Source organism: Sphaerodactylus townsendi, linkage group LG07 (assembly GCF_021028975.2).
Source record: "Sphaerodactylus townsendi isolate TG3544 linkage group LG07, MPM_Stown_v2.3, whole genome shotgun sequence".
Taxonomy (NCBI): domain Eukaryota; kingdom Metazoa; phylum Chordata; class Lepidosauria; order Squamata; family Sphaerodactylidae; genus Sphaerodactylus; species Sphaerodactylus townsendi.
The window spans coordinates 75,976,504-75,997,187 of record NC_059431.1 but is presented as its reverse complement, the minus strand read 5'-3'; the positions used below and the strand labels follow the sequence as shown (position 1 = coordinate 75,997,187).

At 43.0% G+C, this 20,684-nt stretch overlaps 1 protein-coding gene across 1 annotated transcript in view; it reads right to left on the bottom strand.

Annotated features, from left to right (window-relative positions):
• LOC125437006 overlaps positions 1-16,825 on the bottom strand; it is a 35,810-nt gene extending 18,985 nt beyond the window's left edge. Inside the window, exons 1-5 of the mRNA XM_048504378.1 lie at positions 16,609-16,825; positions 16,346-16,453; positions 7,297-7,497; positions 6,439-6,552; positions 2,638-2,750 (exon numbers count right to left, since the gene is read on the bottom strand). Coding sequence (XP_048360335.1) covers positions 2,638-2,750; positions 6,439-6,552; positions 7,297-7,497; positions 16,346-16,453; positions 16,609-16,825 — 753 coding nt within the window. The remainder of the gene's footprint in view (positions 1-2,637; positions 2,751-6,438; positions 6,553-7,296; positions 7,498-16,345; positions 16,454-16,608) is intronic.
• Positions 16,826-20,684: the final 3,859 nt, after the last annotated feature.

Here is a 20,684-nt window from a genome sequence, read left to right as displayed (position 1 = left end):
TCTCATAGGAATTGGCAGGGCCAGCTGAGTATAACTATATACTTTTGGGGCTGAACAGGTGCCCAGGATTGGAGCCCGCAGAGCAAATGTCCTGGGCAATCTTCAGCAAATGGAAGCAGGGAGAATCCCTTCAGCTGCACTCAAAATGCCAGACAGAAGCTGAGGGTGAAACTGACAGAGAGCTAAATGCTTGAGCTAGAAACAGCACAGCACAGCACAGCAAAACCTTTATTAGGCATAAGTTAAAATCTCTACAAACAATAATTCTGTACATAAGTACAAAATAGTCTAATATCCAGGTTGTAATAAAATATTATATATACAAAACATCCAATATATAATATATCGTTTAGTGTCAGACAATTAAAATCCATTTACATTAGGGAACGGCTCACAATTGTCATTTTATTAAATCACATGTAAGCCCGTGTATTTGTAATTTATATAACTACCTAAGCTCAGGTTTTTGGTAACATTTGTTGTTTATTACTTCTGCTAAGAAAGTTGCAACCTTAAGAGTTATTTCAGGGGACCGATCATTTAGTAAATAAGATACTATGTATGTTGCAGGTAGGCTAGGTTTTGTTTTAAGAAGTGGAGTAATATAAATACTACGTAGAGAAGAGTAGAACTGACAGTTTAGAAGAATATGCTGGATTGAATCCACTTCATTTAATGGGCATGGACACCTTCTCTCTGAGATTGGTATGCCTTGATATCGTCCTTCCATCACTTTAGAGGGGAAGGAGTTAAGCCTAGCCAGCATAAATGCTCTGCGTTGAGATGGGTTGTCAAGACTGAAAAAATATTGAGCCATCTTGCCATGAAAAAAGGTTAATTTTAATGATTCAGGAGAGCAAACGGCTGGTTGTGAGGGTTGAAGCTTTTGCTGTTCCACATCAAAGATTCTTTGTCTAAGGAGCCTAAAAATATACTCATTGTTTAAAGATTCGAAAAATTCCAATGAGAAGCCCAAGGTTTTTATTTTAATTTCTAGGTTAGTTAGCCAGGTTGTACTCAGTGGGTCAGATTTAAAGTAGGATAGGAGCGAACTTTCTTTTGCCTTAAAGAATATTTTCAGCCAGAATCTAAAAAAAGTAACCCACGCTTTTGTTTCCACACAATGTACACCCAGTTCCGCGTATATTACTGAGTTTGGAACGCATTTTGGAATTCCCAGAATTTTTCTGTAGAAAACAGACTGAATTTTTTCTATATTGGACTCAAAATCTTGGACCCATAAGGGTGCTCCATACAATAGAGGAGATATCATTTTTGCTTCAAAGATTTTGGAGGCAGCTGGAATAATTTGATTTCCTTTGGCATAAAAAAAATTGTGTAATTGGAATGGAGGAGCAATTGGCGGTTCTGATTAGTTTTGCTTTGTGTTAAGTCCATCGTAGGTTATATTGGAATATTATGCCCAGGTAATTAAACTCCTTTACTTGGGATAGGGAGTTACTTCCAATTTTCCAGTTTTGTAGCTTCCAGCTTTTTGAAAAAACTATAATTTTTGATTTGAGGTAATTTATAACCAATCTGTTTGTTTGACAATAATTGTGAAAAGCTTGTAAATATCTTAGAAGGCCAACTCTAGGGAATGAAAGAATGGTAGTATCGTCGGCATAGAGTAGCAAAGGGGTGTCCCTGGTGTCTAATTTTGGTGGATGGCCATTGATTTTATTGAGAGCTGGTGCTAAATCATTTAGGAATAGATTAAATAGATGTGGAGCCAAAATGCATCCCTGTCTCACACCAGTATTGATCGGGAATTTCGGAGATAAATTCACCTTTGTTTGTATATTTAACCTGGCTATAATTATCAGAATGAATTTTTTAAATAAGAAATAATAAACGAGGCTCCATCTGCAGCTTTCTAAGTTTCCCCCAAAGTATATTCCTTTGGAGAGAGTCAAAGACACTTTTTAAATCAATAAATGCCACATAAGATGCCTCCCAAGCTATGCATTCTGCACAGCCAGGCAGGAGACTTAGGGGACTTGCAGGCGGCTTCGGTACACTTTCAAGTGTTCTCCAAAAAAGATGATGAGCTAAAATAAGGCATCCTGAGGATGACTTGGAAGAAAAGCTGTGTGGAGTGTCTCCCCAGGACACTGTTTTTAGCATCCCCAGGAAGTCTTATTTAGACTGTGTGGAATGGATCATACTAAGGGAGAAAATATAAATCTGAGCATTCTCATCGGACATATAATTATTTGATCCCAGGACAAATATATTTGGAATTTCTGGTATACATGAAAACTTTAAACATCTATGTATATTAGATGTCAGCCAGGATTCCATCAGTGCAAACTCCAATGAGACTTTCTCTGGCAGAACTGTCACAGGGAACAACACTATGTTATAAACATCTCACCAGTTATTTAAGTGGTGTATATCTAGGAACAGACACTTATACAGGACAGAAACTAATAAATCTCTCAATACAAAAGATAATTTCTTAATTTATAAAGACTAACATTACTAGATCTGCTCTGAGTGAAAGTACATAACAGAGAAAATGGAAAGAAATATCATTTTGTATGCAAAAATGGTTTAAATTAATCAGTTGATGCATTACTATTGACATATCAATTAAGGTAAGCACATATCAAATTATTTTCATTGTTTTTTTACCTTGGTAATATATAATTTAGCAAATCTGTATGGAATGTAGGACTGTTCTTCTTTGGACAGACATCCACCCAGCTGGTTGTCATGAGGCAGTATTCTAGGAGAACTCAGAAGACCTACAATATAATCAGTATATCTAATTCTCAATGTGGTCAAATCTGTGGACACTTAAATCCAGAGATTGTAGCCATGAACATACAAGACAGGTCTTCCTATAATCATGAAAACTCCACCTTTGCAAAAATATCTGAAATCTAAAACAAACAAAAAACCTATTGGGGGGGTCAATTCCCTATCCTCAGCAAAAGCATAGCTGGACCAGAGAGCGCCCGGTGTGCACTCTATGTTTTCTGTCCCCCCCCCCCTGCAGCGCCACCCACCCCACACTCTTACCTTCAATAAACAGTGCAGGCTGGAGAAGCAGCCAGTTCCCTTCAGCCAAAATGGCCTGATGGGAACTATACTTCCCATGAGGCCTTGCAAGCCCCAAGGTCTCATGGAAATTGTAGTTTCCACCAGTCTGTTCTCAGCCTGAAAAAAACAGGCCGCTTCTCCAGCCTGCACTGTTTATCGAACGTAAGTGTGCGGGGGCAGGGGGCAGGGCAGGGAGTGATTTTCCATCCCCAGGCACGCGCCCGGTGCAATGTGCACCCCCCATTCCCCTGGTAGCTCCACCTCTGATTCCCAGTGATAGAAGCTGTGCCTGAAGTTTTAAGAAATGAATGTCCTCAGTGCTCCTTGCTAGGCAATCACACAGTATTGCCAACCTTCAAATCTTGGTTTCTGGCAGTAAAAGGGAGGGGCAGGGCCATTTCCAGACTACGCTGGCCTTTGAGGGAGGAGGCAGGGGAAGATCTGGAGTGAAAAACAGCCCTAGACAAGGGCTGCTCCTTTGCCTGCCTGGCCCCTCAAAGAGGGAGGGAGCGAGGGAGGGAGGAAAAGAAAGAAAGAGGCAGTCTGCCTACCTTCTAGCACCTTCCAAAGTCCAGATGCCCCTCCAATTGACAAGGTTCTGTTCCCTTCATCTTGGGTGAGTACCTGCTCCCTCACTTTGTGCAGGGCTTAGGCAGGTCAAGTGCCAGCTCCCTTACTTTGCCTTGTGAGAGCCTGGGTGGTTGAAGTGTTCACCTTCCTCATCTGGGAAGGCTGGGTGCCATCTTCCCCATACCATACAAAGCTTGGAGAGACCAGATACAGACTTTTTACTACAGGCTTGGTTCAACCTGGGTGGGAGGTATGCCGTTGGTCTACCAGGAGGTTTCCTGGTATCCCTAATGACCAATCCATCCTTGGCAGGAGGAATCATGGCCAGGCCTGGCAGCATCTATTAGGTGATTTGCATAACTCACCCAGTTCCAGCTACCTTCTAGTGTTCAACCGCAATGTAGTAGAAATGTGGAAGTTCGTGTCAAAGAGTTATGTGGTGTGCCACAATTCTCCTCTGTATCTAACTCACTTTTCCACCCCAAAGGCTGTGAGCAGCTGTTAGTTTGTTTCCCCTTCCTTTAAAATCGGGAGTATGTGCCTTCCACAATAGCTAATTAGCGATCACTGGGAGATGTTTTATCCCTCTCAATGTCAGTAATATCTGACTAAGAACACAGCTGTAAGATCTCCAGTTTTATATTAGTTTAAGAGAGCCTGAGCTGGATTAGACAAAACTCTTGTCTGTTGACTGGCTCCAGGGAGGGGCTATTTGCTGTCACTCACTAGGACTGTGTGAGCATTGTTTTCCTTGTGTTTATACTTACCTCGTTTTTGTAAGCATTGTTTCCTATCATTTATAGTTATATTTATCTGCTGCTGTGTTAATATGTGTGTTTTGACTCCAACAAGACCCATCTAGGTGCTTATTGTTTTCAAATTCTGGTGTGATATAATGGTTTTTCAGTCTAGGATCTAGGACAGTGATTCCCAACCAGGGTTCCGTGGTACCCTGGGGTACCATGAGCATGTCCCAGGGGTACCATGACAATACTACTGCCTGCCCCCCCCCCCACCAGAATCAAATGAATTTTGAAGGGGGGTGGTAGAAACCTCATGGGCTCTCTTTAAACAATGAAAAACAGCATTGTTTTGTTTGCCTAAATTCGGTGTGGATGGGGGGGGGGTAGATTTAAAGGGAGCTCTCCCTTTAAATCCCCCCAATCCATGCCAAATTTAGGCAAACAACGCAGCTGTCAATGCTGCTTTCCCTCCCCTCCCCTCCCTTCCCCCTGCTTGCCCCTCCCTCCCACCTACAGGCCAAAAATGGAAAAAACTCTAAAAAAATGCAGAAAAAATCAAATAAACCTCAAGGGTACCCTGAGATATGAAGAGCGAGGTCAAGGGTACAGCGATGTCGAAAAGATTGGGAAACACTGATCTAGGAGAACCAAGTTCAAACTATTACTCTGCTTTGGAAGCTCATAAAGTGACTGCTGGACACACACTCTCTCAACCTAACCTACACAGAAAGGTTATATGCTATACTTGAAAATGGGAAGGAAACTAGCCATGCAGTCCTATGCTGTTATTCCAGTGTGTGCGCACTGAGTTAAATGAAATAACTCTGCATAGGATAGCACAGTAGGCTACCTGCCCTTTTCTTGAAGCAGGTGAAAGCGACCAAGTAGTGTGCTGGACTGGGATTTGGGAGACCCAGGTTTGAATCTCCATTCAGTCATGGAAGCTTACTGAGTAATGTTGGGCCAGTCTCTCCTCTCAGCCTAGCCTACCACATAAGGTTGTTGCAGGGACATATCTACTTAAAAGAGTGCCCAAGACTAGCCCACGCACCATGCTCCTCCACTGCTGCTTTCCCAAAGGAAGCAACCCGGGCACTTCTGCACTCCTGTTCCATTCTGCGCCACATGCCTTACCTTGGGATCGGGGCGGGGCAGGCGGGAGGGCCAGGCTTCCCTGCCCAGTGGATTATTCTGACAACCTTACACACAGCATGATTGGCAAGTGGTTACTCTGCTAGCTTCTAACCACCCTTGTGCAGGTGTTTCCCAAAAGATACATGGAATAGGTTTTTATGGAGTTTGTGTAGTTTTCTGTGGTTCCAAAAGTGCTGCCCACATGCAACTATTCCTGCTCCAAGCTACTTTCCCTTTCTTCGGAGATGCTATCACTATCTCCTTCACCCACCATTATTTTTTTAAAAAATTGCCAGCCTGTGAATACATGAGTATTTCCTGTTCTTTTACATGAAAACTGTAAAATTCTTTAGAGCATCAATTGAAATTGTGTTGTGTGTGTGAGACTGATCAACTCAGTGTAGCCTACGTGCAAATATGATAGCTTGTTTTTCACCCATGGAAGTTGCAAAATGATGAGTAAGTAAATTTGCATACTGTTCTCAAGAAATATGTCTAGCAAAACTAACAAATGTGTCCTCTGTGCATTCATCTTAGGCCTGTTATAACATGATATTTCTTCTTTGGGAAAATGTATCAATATGATCATAATGCCAGCATATGTGCAGTAATCACAATGTTGTGGCACTGTATGCTCCATATTCTTCTTTCACATACCTAGAAAAATGCACTTTATGTATTATTTTTAGCAGAAAGTAGGCTATAAGAAGTGCTGTAGCAAATGTAAACCAAAATCATACAAATTCTGTTTCTGTTAATCATACAGAAAACTGGAAGATGGGCAGACTCACCCACACGGGACATACAAGAGATCCACCCAGATTCAACTTACGTGTATAAATTATAAACAGATTACCTACCCAAGGGAACGCCTCTGTCTTGATTTGGGAATTGTACTGTAGGAAAACAAGCATAATACTTGCTTCTACTCATGTGGAAATACCTTTGGAGGCAGGTGTTTTGTTTCCTTTCCATTCATTGAGGCATTTCAGAAAAGACAGCTTGTTCTTGTCAAATCCAAGTTTGTTCAGCCAATTTTGTCCCTGCTTGATTTCACCTGCAAAAATAAAGCGGGTTCTAAATTACAGCATCCTACATATTATTAGTTGCCCATTATCTCTAACTATCAAGACACACCCTTTTAAGTTTTTTTTAAATCTTCAGATTATACAGTGTTCTTCCTTATAAAATAGAAAAGTAATTGAAAGGTACTTTAAGATTTTGGTCTTTGTGCACATTTGGCCAAGCATACATAACTTTTGACTTTTCAGGTCAAGCATACATAACCTTTGAGCCAGATTCTCAATTGTGTATGTATTTGCCCTCTTTAGAATTCACTGCACAACAGATCAGAGATGCCCTGGAGTTTTCCAAGAGCAGGCAAAGGGAAAGTGAAGCACACCTGTGTATGTTCTGCTTCATTCAAGTTTTCCATTGCTTCCACCTCCCTGTGCCTGAGCAGCAACAATTCAGTCCACTCCCTGCCAGCATTTCTGGGGAATCGGTGGGGCTTCTTTTAACTTTTTAAAAAATACTTTTGATCTATTGATCCTGCATGTTAAGAATATAATTGACTACAATTTTGTTGGTGCTTCACTGGTTTGGCAGGAAGAACACTAATTTATATAATGGAACCTTTCCAGTCTCTGGCCATCTACATAAGCTGACACTGTAGCAAACTCTCTATATTGAAATCCATGTACACATTTGCATACATATAACTTAAACATTTAATATTTGTTGCATGCTCTTGTAAGATGCTTAAATTGCTGTATGTTTGGAAAATGAGCAAATACTTTACCATGTGCAGCTTCCTCGTCAACGGCAATGCTTTTCACTGCATGTGAAGGATGGACGTGTATCTCATCCAGATAGTCAGTAACACTGCCAGGCAGAGGGACAGATGAGATTATGGTTCCTTGTGACCTGGGTTCAGCATTATTTCTTAGAGAATCTTCTATTACTTGTGAATGTGAAGGGATAACTGTTTGAACCCAGGCTTCTGCAACAATAAGACATTTATCAAACAAACAAGAGTGGAAAGTTATATTGCACACATTTTTTGTTATTCTTGACCTTGTATACATATTACTCCTTTCTTGTTTGTTGTTTCTGTCCCCTCCCCCACATCTGACACTGTCAGATACCCAGAAGTCTTCCCTGTTTTCTCAAATAACTTCCATCACTTGTGCCTGGAACTCCTGCCTGAAGCATGTACTGTTTTCCTTGAAATTTCTTTTCTCTTTTCCTTTAAATACCTCTTCAAACTCACCTCTTTGAATTGGCTTAAACTTTTAATCCTCACATACAGAAAAAACAAAGTCAATTTAAAAGTAACAGCATACTTTTCGGACCCTACAAAATATACTATTTTTTTAAAAAAATATTTCCTTCATTTTCCATTGTAGTCCCTTTGTACTGAAATTAATCTTGAGATTTCCCAAGTGGTAATGAGTCTCTGTTAATCATTCTCTGCCAATGGGAATGCAGGGGAATTGCAGTGGCAATAGAGCATCTACATGGTAATATTCCTGAAACTTTCCTTGCAACAACTGCTCATAGCTGCCATCCCACTCCTGAACCACCAGAGGGCTTTTTAAAAAATGAGTAGTTGCCATACGGATGTAGCATTAAACATTGTCGTGGTCTATCCGCTAGACACTGTGAATTCCTATTTCTCTTTTTTAAAGAAAGTCTTTAACCCCTTGCATTATGGAGCTATAAGGAGAAAAGCAATAAAAAGTACTACAGACTAAAAATGAAAGAAGGGTGATGATTACAGTGTCATAATGCTATGGCAATATGCTATAGCAGATAGATGATTATAGTGTCATAATGCTATAGCAATATGTAAATTGCTGATTAACCTTCCTTTTCTAGTAGTGGGGAAAATGGCAGCTACAGGGGAACTGAGGCAAGCTAAATGGTGATGATGTGGATGTGACCTACAAAAATGAGCTTCTGTCAGTCGATGGGGTACAAACATGATTTGACTGGGAGCCAAACTGGATAGTATGGCATCCACCATTGATATTATATGGATAGTAAGAGGAAAAGAAAACTTTGCCCTGGTTTGAAGGTCACCTGCAGCAAAATTGAATGAAAAGAGGTTAGCATGACTCATGAAAAGGCACTATTGATCTAATCAGATGAGAAGATCACAGTGTTTTGACATGCCAAACCACAGCACCTCATCAGAGGCCCGGGTTGGAAGGTTAAATACACTTTTTTTAAAAAAAAAACACAACAATCTATCCCTAGACAAACATGATGGGGTAATTATCGCCCAGTCTCTAATCTGCCCTTCCATGGCCAGGTGATTGAGGGAGCAGTAGCAAACCAAGTCCAGAAAACTTTTCAGTTTGGTTTCAGCTAGGTTATGGGAGAGAGATGGCTCTAATGGCTTCATTGATGACCTCTGTCTGAATGTAGAAAAGGCCATGCTTCATTGCTGTTCCTACTAGATCTGTTGGCAGTCTTTGATACAAGGCATTCTATGCGGGGGGTGTGGGTCAAGGAGAGAAGGCATTTTTGCCATGTTCAATTTGTACTGCACTGTCAGTCTTTAGGTTTCAGTGGTCTATATTTGTATGTTTGTTAATGAAAAAAATTAAATCTTTAAAAAACATTATTTTAGATCTCTCATAACAGCGTGTGAAACATCTGGGAGTCCCTAAGTGAAATATATTTTTGAAAAATCTTTTCTCTGTTCCACTTGGACTCTGGTATTTTTTGGTGCTCTCCCATCCAAATACTAACCAGGGCTGACTTGGCTTGGCTTCTGATGAGATCAGGCTACCCTGGGCCATGTAGGTCAGGGCAACATGCATTCTAGTGACACCTAATAAATACATTCTGAACATGCAATGACCATTATAACCTGTCTGTTACTTTAGATGAAAGAGCCAGTTTCACAGCCTCAAAAGACAACAGTGCTTGGGCATATTGCCCAACAGTGCTTGGGCAAGTTGTGCTTGGGCATATCCTGTAAAAGGAACTGGATAATCTCCCTGGCTCCTTGTGTTTCAAGCATGACTGCTCTCTAAAGCACGTCTGCCTTTCTCCCAGAAAGGGTGACTCATCAGTGTGGCCTCATCTCCTCAAGGACCACTTGTTCTTCCCATAAAACCACAAACCACTCCTTGTATGTTTACTAGAAAGGGAAAGGAAAAGGCTGACTTTATTTGGTAATTTTAGGCAGAAAAAAAATGAAATGCATGGATATTTAGGAAGAAAAAATAAAATGCACAGATATAGGATGGGTGACACTTGACTTGACAACAGTACATGTGAAAGGGATCTGGGAGTCTTAGTAGACAACTAACTGAACATGAGTCAGCAGTATGATGCAGCAGCCAAGAAAGCCAATGCAATTCTGGGTTGCATCAACATTATTATAATGTCTAGATCAAGGGATGTAATAGTACCACTGTATTCAGCGCTGGTCAGACCTTACCTGGAATACTGTGTCCAGTTCTAGGAAGCACAATTTAAGAAGGGTATTGACAAGCTGAAATGGGTCCAGAGGAGGGCCACAAAAATGGTAAAAATTCTGGATTCCATGCAAGGCCAAAGCTTCATAAAATGATGCTGAGGGTTTAGCCCAGGGTGCTGTGCGTGCCCCTATAGCTGCACACCCATCCTAAACTCCCTACTCAGGGAGTTTGGGGCAGGCACAGTTGTACACCACAAGTGGGGGTCACCCTCCACATGGAGATCAGAGTGGGGCCTGCCAGGATCACCCTGCCCCCCATCTCCATGTGGTGGTTAGGAGTGCTGGCCCCACCTCCAATCTCCATGTTGAGGGCATCAAGGTCTTGTGACAGAGTAATGCAGGGGGGTGGGACTTTCAGTGTTATCATAGAATCATAGAGTTGGAAGAGACCACACCACATCAAGTGCAACCACAAGGACCATCAAGTGTGAGAGAGAAGAATCCTAGAAAAGAGAGAAACATCCAAAAGGTGCGAGGGGGACGGGAAAAGAAAGGCAAGAGAGAAAGTGATGACTGAGAAGGTTGGAGAGTGAAAGAAATGAGACCCATGGTTGATGTGGTAGCAGCAGTTTGTGTGCATATGTGCACAAAGGAGGGAGGCAAAGGACCAGGAAGAGAGTAGAAGTTAGGCAAACAGATGGCAGGAGAAAGATGTGGACAGAAAGAGTCAGGTAACAAGCACATATGCATGAGACAAAAGAGAGCTAGGAATGAAAGGATTTCCCATGGTTTATTTTAAATTATATTTTTATTTTGCCAACAAAATGTACAGAAAAGAAAGATTAAAAGAATTAAAAAGTAAGTAAACATAAAATAACTGGAAAAATAGAAGAGGAAAAAAAGATATTTTTTTAAAAGAGGGAGGAAGGGAAGGCTACTTCTGGAAGCTCACAGCTCACATACACATGCTGATCCTAGGTTTTCTCAGAACTAGTGGGTCTGACTGTGTACCAAGTCCTTTTTAGCTCACCTGTTGAATTTTAAGTCCCCAGTGTGTGAGGAGGCTGGAGCTGAGAAAAAACTTGTTCTTCAAGGCATCAAAATTGCTCCTTCAGCAAGAATGGTCTGGAGTACTCAGAGGCTCGACTAGAGTGAAGTGCTATTTCCCTGGAAGTCCAGTTTTCCCATGGTTTGTTGATTGATAGCTAGTGAGTGGTAGGAAGGGCGGTGGACATTGGAATTTACTAGCCAAAATACTGACTGTTGGCTTGCACTGTTATTTTAAAATTACAATCCTTGTGATGAAGTTTTGGCAAAGAGGGAGTGATCACACAGGATTGCATCACTGCCTCCAAATAGATTCAGGCATGCAGCTAAATTCCCTTATTTTCTTTTCCATTAAGCTTTCAGAGTTCTTTTGAGATTCACATGGGAAGGCTTCAGACAGTGAGAGAAATTGCAGTCATGATTTGCTATTGTTAGAGGCCATAATTATTCCTAATACTGTTACAGAATAAATATTATATAACCTTTCAATCATCAAAAGAGGCTGTAGAATTATGCCTTGCATTATTACTACAAGAATGCCAGGAATTGTATAGCATCACCTTGTCACCAACCTGAAACAATAACAGAACAGTTTTCATGTTCAGCTCAGCATTTAGGAACCTCTGGCTTCTAATTGTAATGTTCATTCACAAATACAGTGGAATTAGAGCAGAAACTCACTATCTCTGTGTTAAATTATTGGTTCATAGCCTTCCTGCTTTCTGTTACCATTTATCTCAGCAAGCACTATTTGCTTGCCCTTCTGGGGAAACTGAGCTCAGAGCCTACTAGCTCCTGATTTTTCCATGTTCCAGCAACTGTGAGGCCAGACTCCTACTGCTGACTTCTGGGCAAACTGCAGGCCAAGCAAATCACACCAAGACTTATTGTCTCCTCAGCAGAAGACAAGTTGAGGAGGAGCTTGAAAGAACTTTGAAAGATGTGCGCATGAGGTCTGCTCTCTTTGCCCGGTGCATGTCTCATTATATGCGCCATGCCCTCTGTACATAGTCCAGGTTTATGACAGCAAGCCCTAACCTGCATATATATATGGAATAGTAGGGTGTATACACACACACACACACACACACACACACACACACACACACACACACACACAAACACACACACGCACACACACACACACACACATTCTAATAGTAGCAATGACTTAATATATACTTGAACTGTATTGAACAATATTTTCAGTGCGGGACTGTGTTTTCCATGGCTATTCATTCGCATGTTCGGGTGACTACATGGAGCAGGTCAGAAACTCATTTTTATTTCATTTCATTTAATACTCTGACTTTCTCACTAATGGGGACCCAAAGAAGCTTATATCATTTTCTTTTTCTTCATTTTATCTTCACAACACCCCTGTGAGGTAAGTTAGGTTGACCGTGTGTGCCTGGCCCAAGATCATTCGGCAAATTTTCACAGCAGAGTGGGGATCTGAACCTGAGTCTGCCGTCTGACAGTGTAACTACAAAACCACACTGACTGTACATTATACCATGTTCATTTAAAGATCCTAACGAGTCTACTTACATACAAGTGCTTTTTCCAAAACCAGGAATCTTGCAAAAAAACAAAACAAAAATAGGGTGGCCTCCACTGTGTAGTAACTGGAGGTCTTATGGGATTACAGCTGATATTCTGATGATTCTCCTTAAGAAAAATGCCCTCTTTGGAAGATCGAATCTATGGCACTATATTTAGTTGAAGTCCTTCCCCTCCCCAAACCCTACCTTCTTCGGGTTCTATTCCTCAAATCTCCAGGTATTTCTCAACTCAGAACTGGCAGCCCTGAAAAGGAGGAGTCCCTATATATGGGTATAGTTCTGTGAACGTAGGTTCTGGTCAGACTTTCTGCTCAATGTATGGAAATTAGGGTGTGGCCCAGTGGCGTAGCACCAACAAGAGAGGGGGGTGTAACACCCCGGGCATGCGCCAATGCAGGGGCATGGCTGGGGCATTCCGGGGTATTCTGGGGTAGGGGGTGGGTGCAGAGGTGGGATTCAGCCGTTCGAGACGGTTCGGTAGAACCGGTTGTTAAAATTTTCTCAGTTCGCAGAACCTGTTGTTAATGATTAACTCCATAAGGGACAAGGGGGCAATCTCTGTCCCTGGGTGCAACACAACTCATCAAGTAGGGGATGCAAAATCACCCCCAGGGCCCCCCTGCCCTCCATGGCACCCCCCTGCCCTCCATGGCACCCCCCACTCCCACCCCCCACCCTAAAGCGGCGTTTCCACCCCACACTCTCTACTTTCGCTTTCCAGAAGCGAGATAGGAATTTGCAGACGATCCCTAACTTAAGTCTCTTTTCTGCAGCCTGCTGCCTGGCTGTCTCTCTTCAGCGCCTCCCTCCCTCCCTCCCCGCCCACAGCTAAGCTGGCAGGCCAAAGCAGAGGGGAGAAGCGCCAGCTGGCTGCCAGGGGAGAGGAGTCCAGGTACCTTGCAGGGTTAGGAGGAAAAAGCAGGCAGAGGGAGGCAGGCTGGAAACTGCTGAAGGGTAAGCAGAGCAGCGGAGGATGGGCGTGTGGGTGGCCTCTGGAGTCCAAAGCAGCACTCCTAGAGGAGCAGTGGGGTCGGGAACCTTTTCCCCTCAAAGAGGCATTTGGCTCACCCTCCCCCGCTCCCCCCCCTGGCCTGCCAGGGCAGGCATAGATGGGCTGGCGGCCCGGGCCGGCCGCCCGGGCCGTGAAATACCAGCCCTGCAAGGGAGCAGAGGCGGGCTTCGGCCTGGCCGACGCCCGAGGCGGTAAAGCGCCAGCCCTGCTCCTGCAGGGAAGCGGGGAAGGCCGGCAGCTTCGGCCTGGTCCGGCCCGCCCATGGTAGCCAGTGAAGCTGCCCGCCCTGCTCCTTACAGGGCGGGCGGAGAGGGTTCCCCGGCAGCTGCGGCCTGGATTCGGGCCGTCACGAGGCGAGTGAAGCGCCCGCCCTGCTCCTCGCAGGGCGGGAGAAGAGGGTTCCGGCGGCTCGGCCTGGTTGGCCGTCAGCCGGGCGAGTGAAGCGCCAGCCCTGCAAGGATATATTATTCTGTTACAGTGATAAGTCCAAAATGTATTAAGTGAAGCGCCCGCCCTGCAAGGGAGATTGTTATTCTGCCATTACAGTGATAAGTCAAAATGTATTAAGTTTAGACTTTTAATGAATTTAAGATGGATGTTTTTTAGTTCATCTGTGTTTTAAATAGTATTTAATGTGATGATTTTATTGTTTATTATATACTGGAAACTTCTCTGAGCCTGGGGAGTGCTATTAGGGTGGCATGTAAACTGTATAAAAAATAAAATGCATTAAATAAAGTAGACTGGAATTAGCATGTAGGGCATTACTACCAGGAAGAAGCCAGTACATGATGGAAGTGGTTAGGATCCTGGGAGACCCAAGTCTGAATTCCCACTCTGATATAGGACAAACTGGGCCAGGCACTGTCAGGAAGGGGATAATGTCTAAGCTACCTTTGGGTATCCCAGATCCTAACCAAAAGCTTGCACTGCATATCACCTCTATAAGCTCTTTGAAAAAAAATTCTAGTGTTTTGGCTATCTTACATACATTCATGTTTCATAGCTTTTGTTCCTTGATTGTATGCCAAGCAAGATTGTCTTGATAGTCTTTGCAACGGACCGCAATGTGTGTGATGAGGTATGCCTTGAAGAGTGTCAGTTGATGGGCAGAGTTAAGGTAGAACTAGGAAAAGCAGTTAGAGCCTGGGACTGGGAAAGTTAAGACTAAGAGCATTGTCAGTATTAAAATTCAATGTGTGCAACTACTGTGAAAAAAACATGACTTGAGATTTGTCCTGTCCTCCCTCCCTCCCTGGCTCTGTGTTTGTGTTTTCCAATGTTGGGGAGGCAATTGGGGGTGTTGGATATAATTCCATAAAACGTTTTCACGGCAGTAATAAAACATTTTTTTGAAAGCATTTTGAAAAATGTTCTCAACAATTTTTATTTTTTCTGTGTGTGGCACGCCCCATTGCTGTGTTCAGATTTGTGAGTTATGGGGCATGTTCTATAATGTGATTGTGACTTTGATATGACCTGGGGCAAAAAAAATCATTGTTTTGTCATGGTGGGAGAGGGCAGCCACCCATGGGGGTGGGGACGCAAAACTCAGATTTTGTCCCCGGGCTCCATTTTCCCTAGATACATCTCTGTTAAAAGAAAATATGACCACCTACTTTCAGTTTTGTAGAGGCTAAGTTCTGCCTCTTGAGGGAGGGCACTGGGCTTGAAAACTGGTGAAAGTACCAGCAACAGTACTGGAGGGGAGGTACAGAAAAATCCAGAGGCGGAGTGAGGGGGAACTGCACCTGGGGCGCGCAGACCCTGTGCCCCTGCCGCAGCACTGCCCACCCTGCCCTGGAATGCCCCGCCCCCAGAACGCCCAGGCCACGCCCCCACCGTGTTACTCCCCTCCTGGTCCCGTTGGCCCCACCACCATCGGAACCTGTTGTTAAAATTTTTGAATCCCACCACTGGGTGGGTGCCTCTGCAGCAGGGGCACAGGGCATGCGTGTGCCCTGGGCGCAGTTGCCCCTTGCTTCACCCCTGGTGTGGCCAGTTCTGGGTTGAGATCTCAACCCTAACCCATTTTTTTTCTCTCTCTGGAAGAGTATACCTTTCTGTATTTCCTTTATGGATAATGGAATGTAACAGAATATGTTATTTTGGTATGAAGAAAAACAGTGTTATGCAGAAAATAATTTGGCTTATCAGTATCATTGTCACTTGTACCAACACTCATTTTAATAAGGGAAGGACACAGCTTTACCTGACTGTAATGAAGAAATATTCATAAAACTTTTGGACCATCCCTTATTATAGGCAAAGGAACAGTCAAGCCTTTAAGATCGATGGCCACCGAAAGTATCACTTAATCCCCAATCTCAGGGTTTCCAATCTCCAGGTGAAGCCTGGAGTTCTCCTGGAGTTAAAACTGACTTCCAGACTACAAATTTCCTGAAGAAAATGCCAGCTTCAGAGGAAGGAGTGGTATACCATAGATTCTGGAAGAAATCCCTTCCCAGTCTCCTCCATCCACAAACAACGCCCCCAAATCTCCAGGAATTTCCTGGAGAAAACATCTGCTTTGCAGGTCATCCTCTTACTATATGTAACCAGATATGTAGAAAACTTGACATTCGCTTGAATTATTCTCATGAACTGTAACACTGTGAAGTAAGTTCTACAGTGTCTGTAATTTTCAAAGTAAGTGTTTTTAGGACAGAGATGTAAAAGTTTAGAGCAAGTATTCTTGCTATGATTCTCAAGATTTCACAATTACCTTGTAAATTTTTTGGAACTCTGAAGTCTGAAATAGTGTTTGGAAGGAAGTGGAGTTAATTTTTACCTGTTTTGCTCTGGCTTTCAGTAGTAGGGAAGACAGCATTCCTTTTCGTCTTCCAGAGTGACGATTGAGAAGACATTGGAATATTTTCTTCAGGGGTAAGATACATAGCTAGATAGAAACAAAACACATTATTTTTAGAAGCATTCATTGATATAGGCAGATGACCTAGCATCTGATTTGGAATTAAGAATGACCAGATTAGTTTAAAGGAAATCTGTTTGGCGTTTCATACCGGCCGGAAAGCAGTCAGCGATAGCGCCGACCTGAAGCAGGACCGTCTGCATGGGCGGTCCTTAGGCGCGCCTTCAGGCAGCCGGCGCGCTGAGGGCGCCGGTAGCCCAGCGACCAACCTGTCCCCTGGCCTCGGCGAGGCCTGAGACCGCTATTTCTTGGCGCCGCAAACTTCAGGGCCAGAGTAATCTGGAAACACCGGCGGCAGCAACCGAAGCTGAGTGAAGTGCCAGGTGGGGAAGGCGGCATGAAGCGGCTGCCGTTAAGAAACCGACGGCGGCTTCATGCCAGCGTTTCAAAACTGAGGCGGCTCTGGGGAAACTTAGCCTTCAGGCCGACCAGGCGGTCGCGGTGGCTGACTTTCGTTACCTTTCTGCGCCCCGTGCGAATGGCGGCCTGGAGACGGTGTTTTTACCGTCTCCAGGCCGCCATGAATTGCCCGTGCAGAAACGGCCTTTGATTTCTGAAAAGTGAATATAGAATTGTCTAGATTGTCTATAGGCTATTACAGGCCTGTAGGCTTTGAGGACATAGGACTTTTCTGAGGCATGTATCTAGCAATTGTTAAGCTAGCAGCACCAAAATTTCAGAGTATCTTTCGGAGACCTTCCTGATGATACTACCCAGGTTTGGTGAAGTTTGATTCATGGGAGCCAAAGTTATGGATCCTCAAATGTGCAGCCCCCATCTCCTATTAGCTCCCTTTGGTGTACTTTCACCACTTCTCTTCTCTCTGTATACCAATGACTGCATCTCAAATGATCCATCTGTTAAAATACTGAAATTTGCAGATGATACAACAGTGATTGGTCTCATTCGAGACAACGATGAAACCGCATACAGACGGGAGGTTGAACAACTAGCCTCGTGGTGCCACTGGAATAATCTAGAACTGAACACACTTAAAACCGTAGAAATGGTGGTAGATTTCAGGAGAAACCCTCCCATCCTACCTCCTCTCACAATACTAGACGACACAGTATCAACAGTAGAGACCTTTTAAATTTCTTTAGGCTCCATCATATCCTCTATGACCTTAAAATGGTCACCTTAATATCAAAATGTCATCAAAAAGCTAATGCACAACAAAGAATGTTCTTTCTTGCGCCAACTCAGGGAAGTCTCAAACTGCCCAAGGAGCTGCTGATACAGTTCTACAGAGGAATCATTGAGTCTTCGTCATCTGCACCTCTATAACTGTGTGGTTTTGGTTCTGCAACCCAACAAGATCGACACAGACTTCAGTGAGAGGAATAATCAGAACTGCAGAAAAACAATTGCTGCTAACCTGCCTTCCATTGAGGACTCTGTATACTGCACGGGTCAAAAAAAATATTTTACTGACCCCTCGCATCCTGGACATAAACTGTTTCAACTCTTACCCTCTAAACGCCGCTACAGAGCACTGCACACCAAGACCAACTAGACATAAGAACAGTTTTTTCCTCAATCGCCATCACTCTGTTAAACAATAATTTCCTCGATAATGTTAAACTATTTATTATATACTTATTATATAATTACTGCACTACTTTTTTTCATCATTCCTATTACCCATCTCCTCCCACTTATGACTGTATGACTATAGCCTGTGCTGGCATTTTATTTTACATTTTATTTTATTTTATTTTATTTTATTTTATTTTATGATTTTACATTTTATGTTTTCATTACTACTGATTGTTTCCTGATTGCTTACTAGACCTATATGACAATCATTAGTGCTGTACCTTATGATTCTTGACAAATGTATTTTTCTTTTATGTACACTGAGAGCATATGCACCGGAGACAAATTCCTTGTGTGTCCAATCACACTTGGCCAATAAAGATTCGATTCTATTCTATTCTATTCTATTCTATTCTATTCTATTCTATTCTATTCTATTCTATTCTATTCTTCTAAAATGGGGGATGGGGGCAAACAATTTCTGTTAAGCAGCCTGCAAGGAGCCAGTCCAAATATTTATTGAATAATGTCAGAAATTGTGTTCTGAATGCTCCTTTTTAACCTTTATACAAATGCAAAACACTGGCACCAAATTTATACACGCAACTATACCAGCTTATCTCGGGCATGCTGGTGTCTCAGTTAAACCAATGTCTGTGAGCAGATTGGGTGTGGGACTGAGGTGCTATCTTAAGACTGGCTTTAGGATTGTTCCCCTAGGCTTTCTAAGAAGGCTGATCGTTTTTCTTTTGTTCTACAAACTTCGCCTTCATTATCCAATTTACACAAACATACAGGCTTCCCTTCCCCCAGAATGAAATTGTTATTATTGCCACATTCTTTGGCACATAATTAGTTTCTGCTCTTCCTCTTACTGTTCTAACCACAGAGCTGTTTTAACCATTCAAGTTCCTTAGCTTTAGGTAATAAGGTTACTTCACAATTTCCCAACAATGTTCTTGACTTTGTTCCTCTGAGCAGCTTCCAGATTGTTAGCTTTGGGTTGTTGCTGGGGTATTTTTTTTTAGAAGAAGAAAAGAAACCACCCCACCCTCCACTATGTCTTTAGGGCTGACTGCCTTCTTTCCCTTGTGATAGTAAAAATATTTGAAGGCAAATTTATATACAAGGAATGATATATGGATACAATTAACAGATAAAGCAGAAGAACAAGAGCCTAGCAATTAATTCCTCCCATTATTACTCTCTATAATTTATTATGCTTGAAATCTTTGGCAGTGTTGCATTTTGTTCCAGCTGATCAAATTAAAATTATATATGTGAGGGAATCAAATGCATAACTGCTCTAGCTGTGCAATTTACCATAACAATTATCTATGGTAGGTTGAGTGATAGCAAAAAGAACTGATTCACTAATTATAATGCTCATATTATGTTAGGAACTCTTAGCATGTATATAAAAGTATTACATGTTTAAAGTCTTCCCATATAAACTGATCACCCGCAGTGCTGGACAAGTGATACTGATTTCATTTGGACAGTTGGGAAAAACAGACTGGTTGCTTATCTCATGCTTGAATATTTACTCCACAAAAGGCCCACAGCAGCTGACAAGAGAGGAATGTACAGAAAATGGTGCAGATGGGAAAACAACCCTTCCCCTCCACAGCACTGCAGCCAGAGGCATATGGGGACCATTTGGCACCTCGAGGCAAAAATCCCTCAAGAGAAAATCGCACCATAGCTGCTGGGCTGAGAAGAGCGACTGGAGCCCGACTTGCGAGTAAGTGGGGTTCACTTGTGAGTAAGCAGTTACTTTTTAAAGTGCTTGCTTGTGAGTAAGAGCCGGGGCCAGTCCCTCTTCCCTGCCCAGCTCCCGACCCAGCAGTCGTGGCACGACTTTCTCTTGTGCCTCAACTGTTGGGCCGAGAAGAAGAGCCGTAGCCAGCCAGCCCCTCTTCCCGGCCCAGCAGGTGGATGTGACTTTCTCTCTCACATGGCTGCTGGGCCGGGAAGAGCAGCTGGAGCCCAACTCGCAAGTAAGCACTTACTTTTAAGTGAGAGTAAGAGTAAGTGTGAGTAAGAGCTCGGCCAGTCCATCTTCCCGGCCCAGCAGCCGCAGCACGAAGGAAACTCGTGCAGGCACAGTGACTGCAGGGCGGGAAGGCATCTGGTCACATGGGGGCCCGATTCCCCCACCCATGTGACCAGATTAGTTGTGCCACTGACTGCAGTGGCACAACCTTATTCAGGTCCCTGAATTATTGCTGTTCAGCAATAACAATTTGCAGAAGACCTACCCTCTGTATCTTCCAGAATCTCTCCTGATTTGGCCATGGGATGCAATTTAAATATATGAAATTGTTTATTCTTCTACAAACTTCAGTTTAGGCTGCAGTGCAATGACTTCATCAAGGGAGGATTTTGAGATACATTGTTGGCAATTCAAGATGAGCCATTGCCAACATGCTAAAACAGACAACATCATAAACTTTCTTCGAAGTGCTACTGTGTAAAGCTTTTACACAGAGAAACAGTGTAGCAGCCACATGACTTAACTAAGCAAGCTATATGCTTTTTCAATCACATGCACCCCATAGTTCTGTGAACTTACAGGAACAATATTTGGTGACCAGATTGTATGTGTAGTTTGAGTATAACTTGAACTGAACAACAGCAAATCCACTTTTTTTTGTTC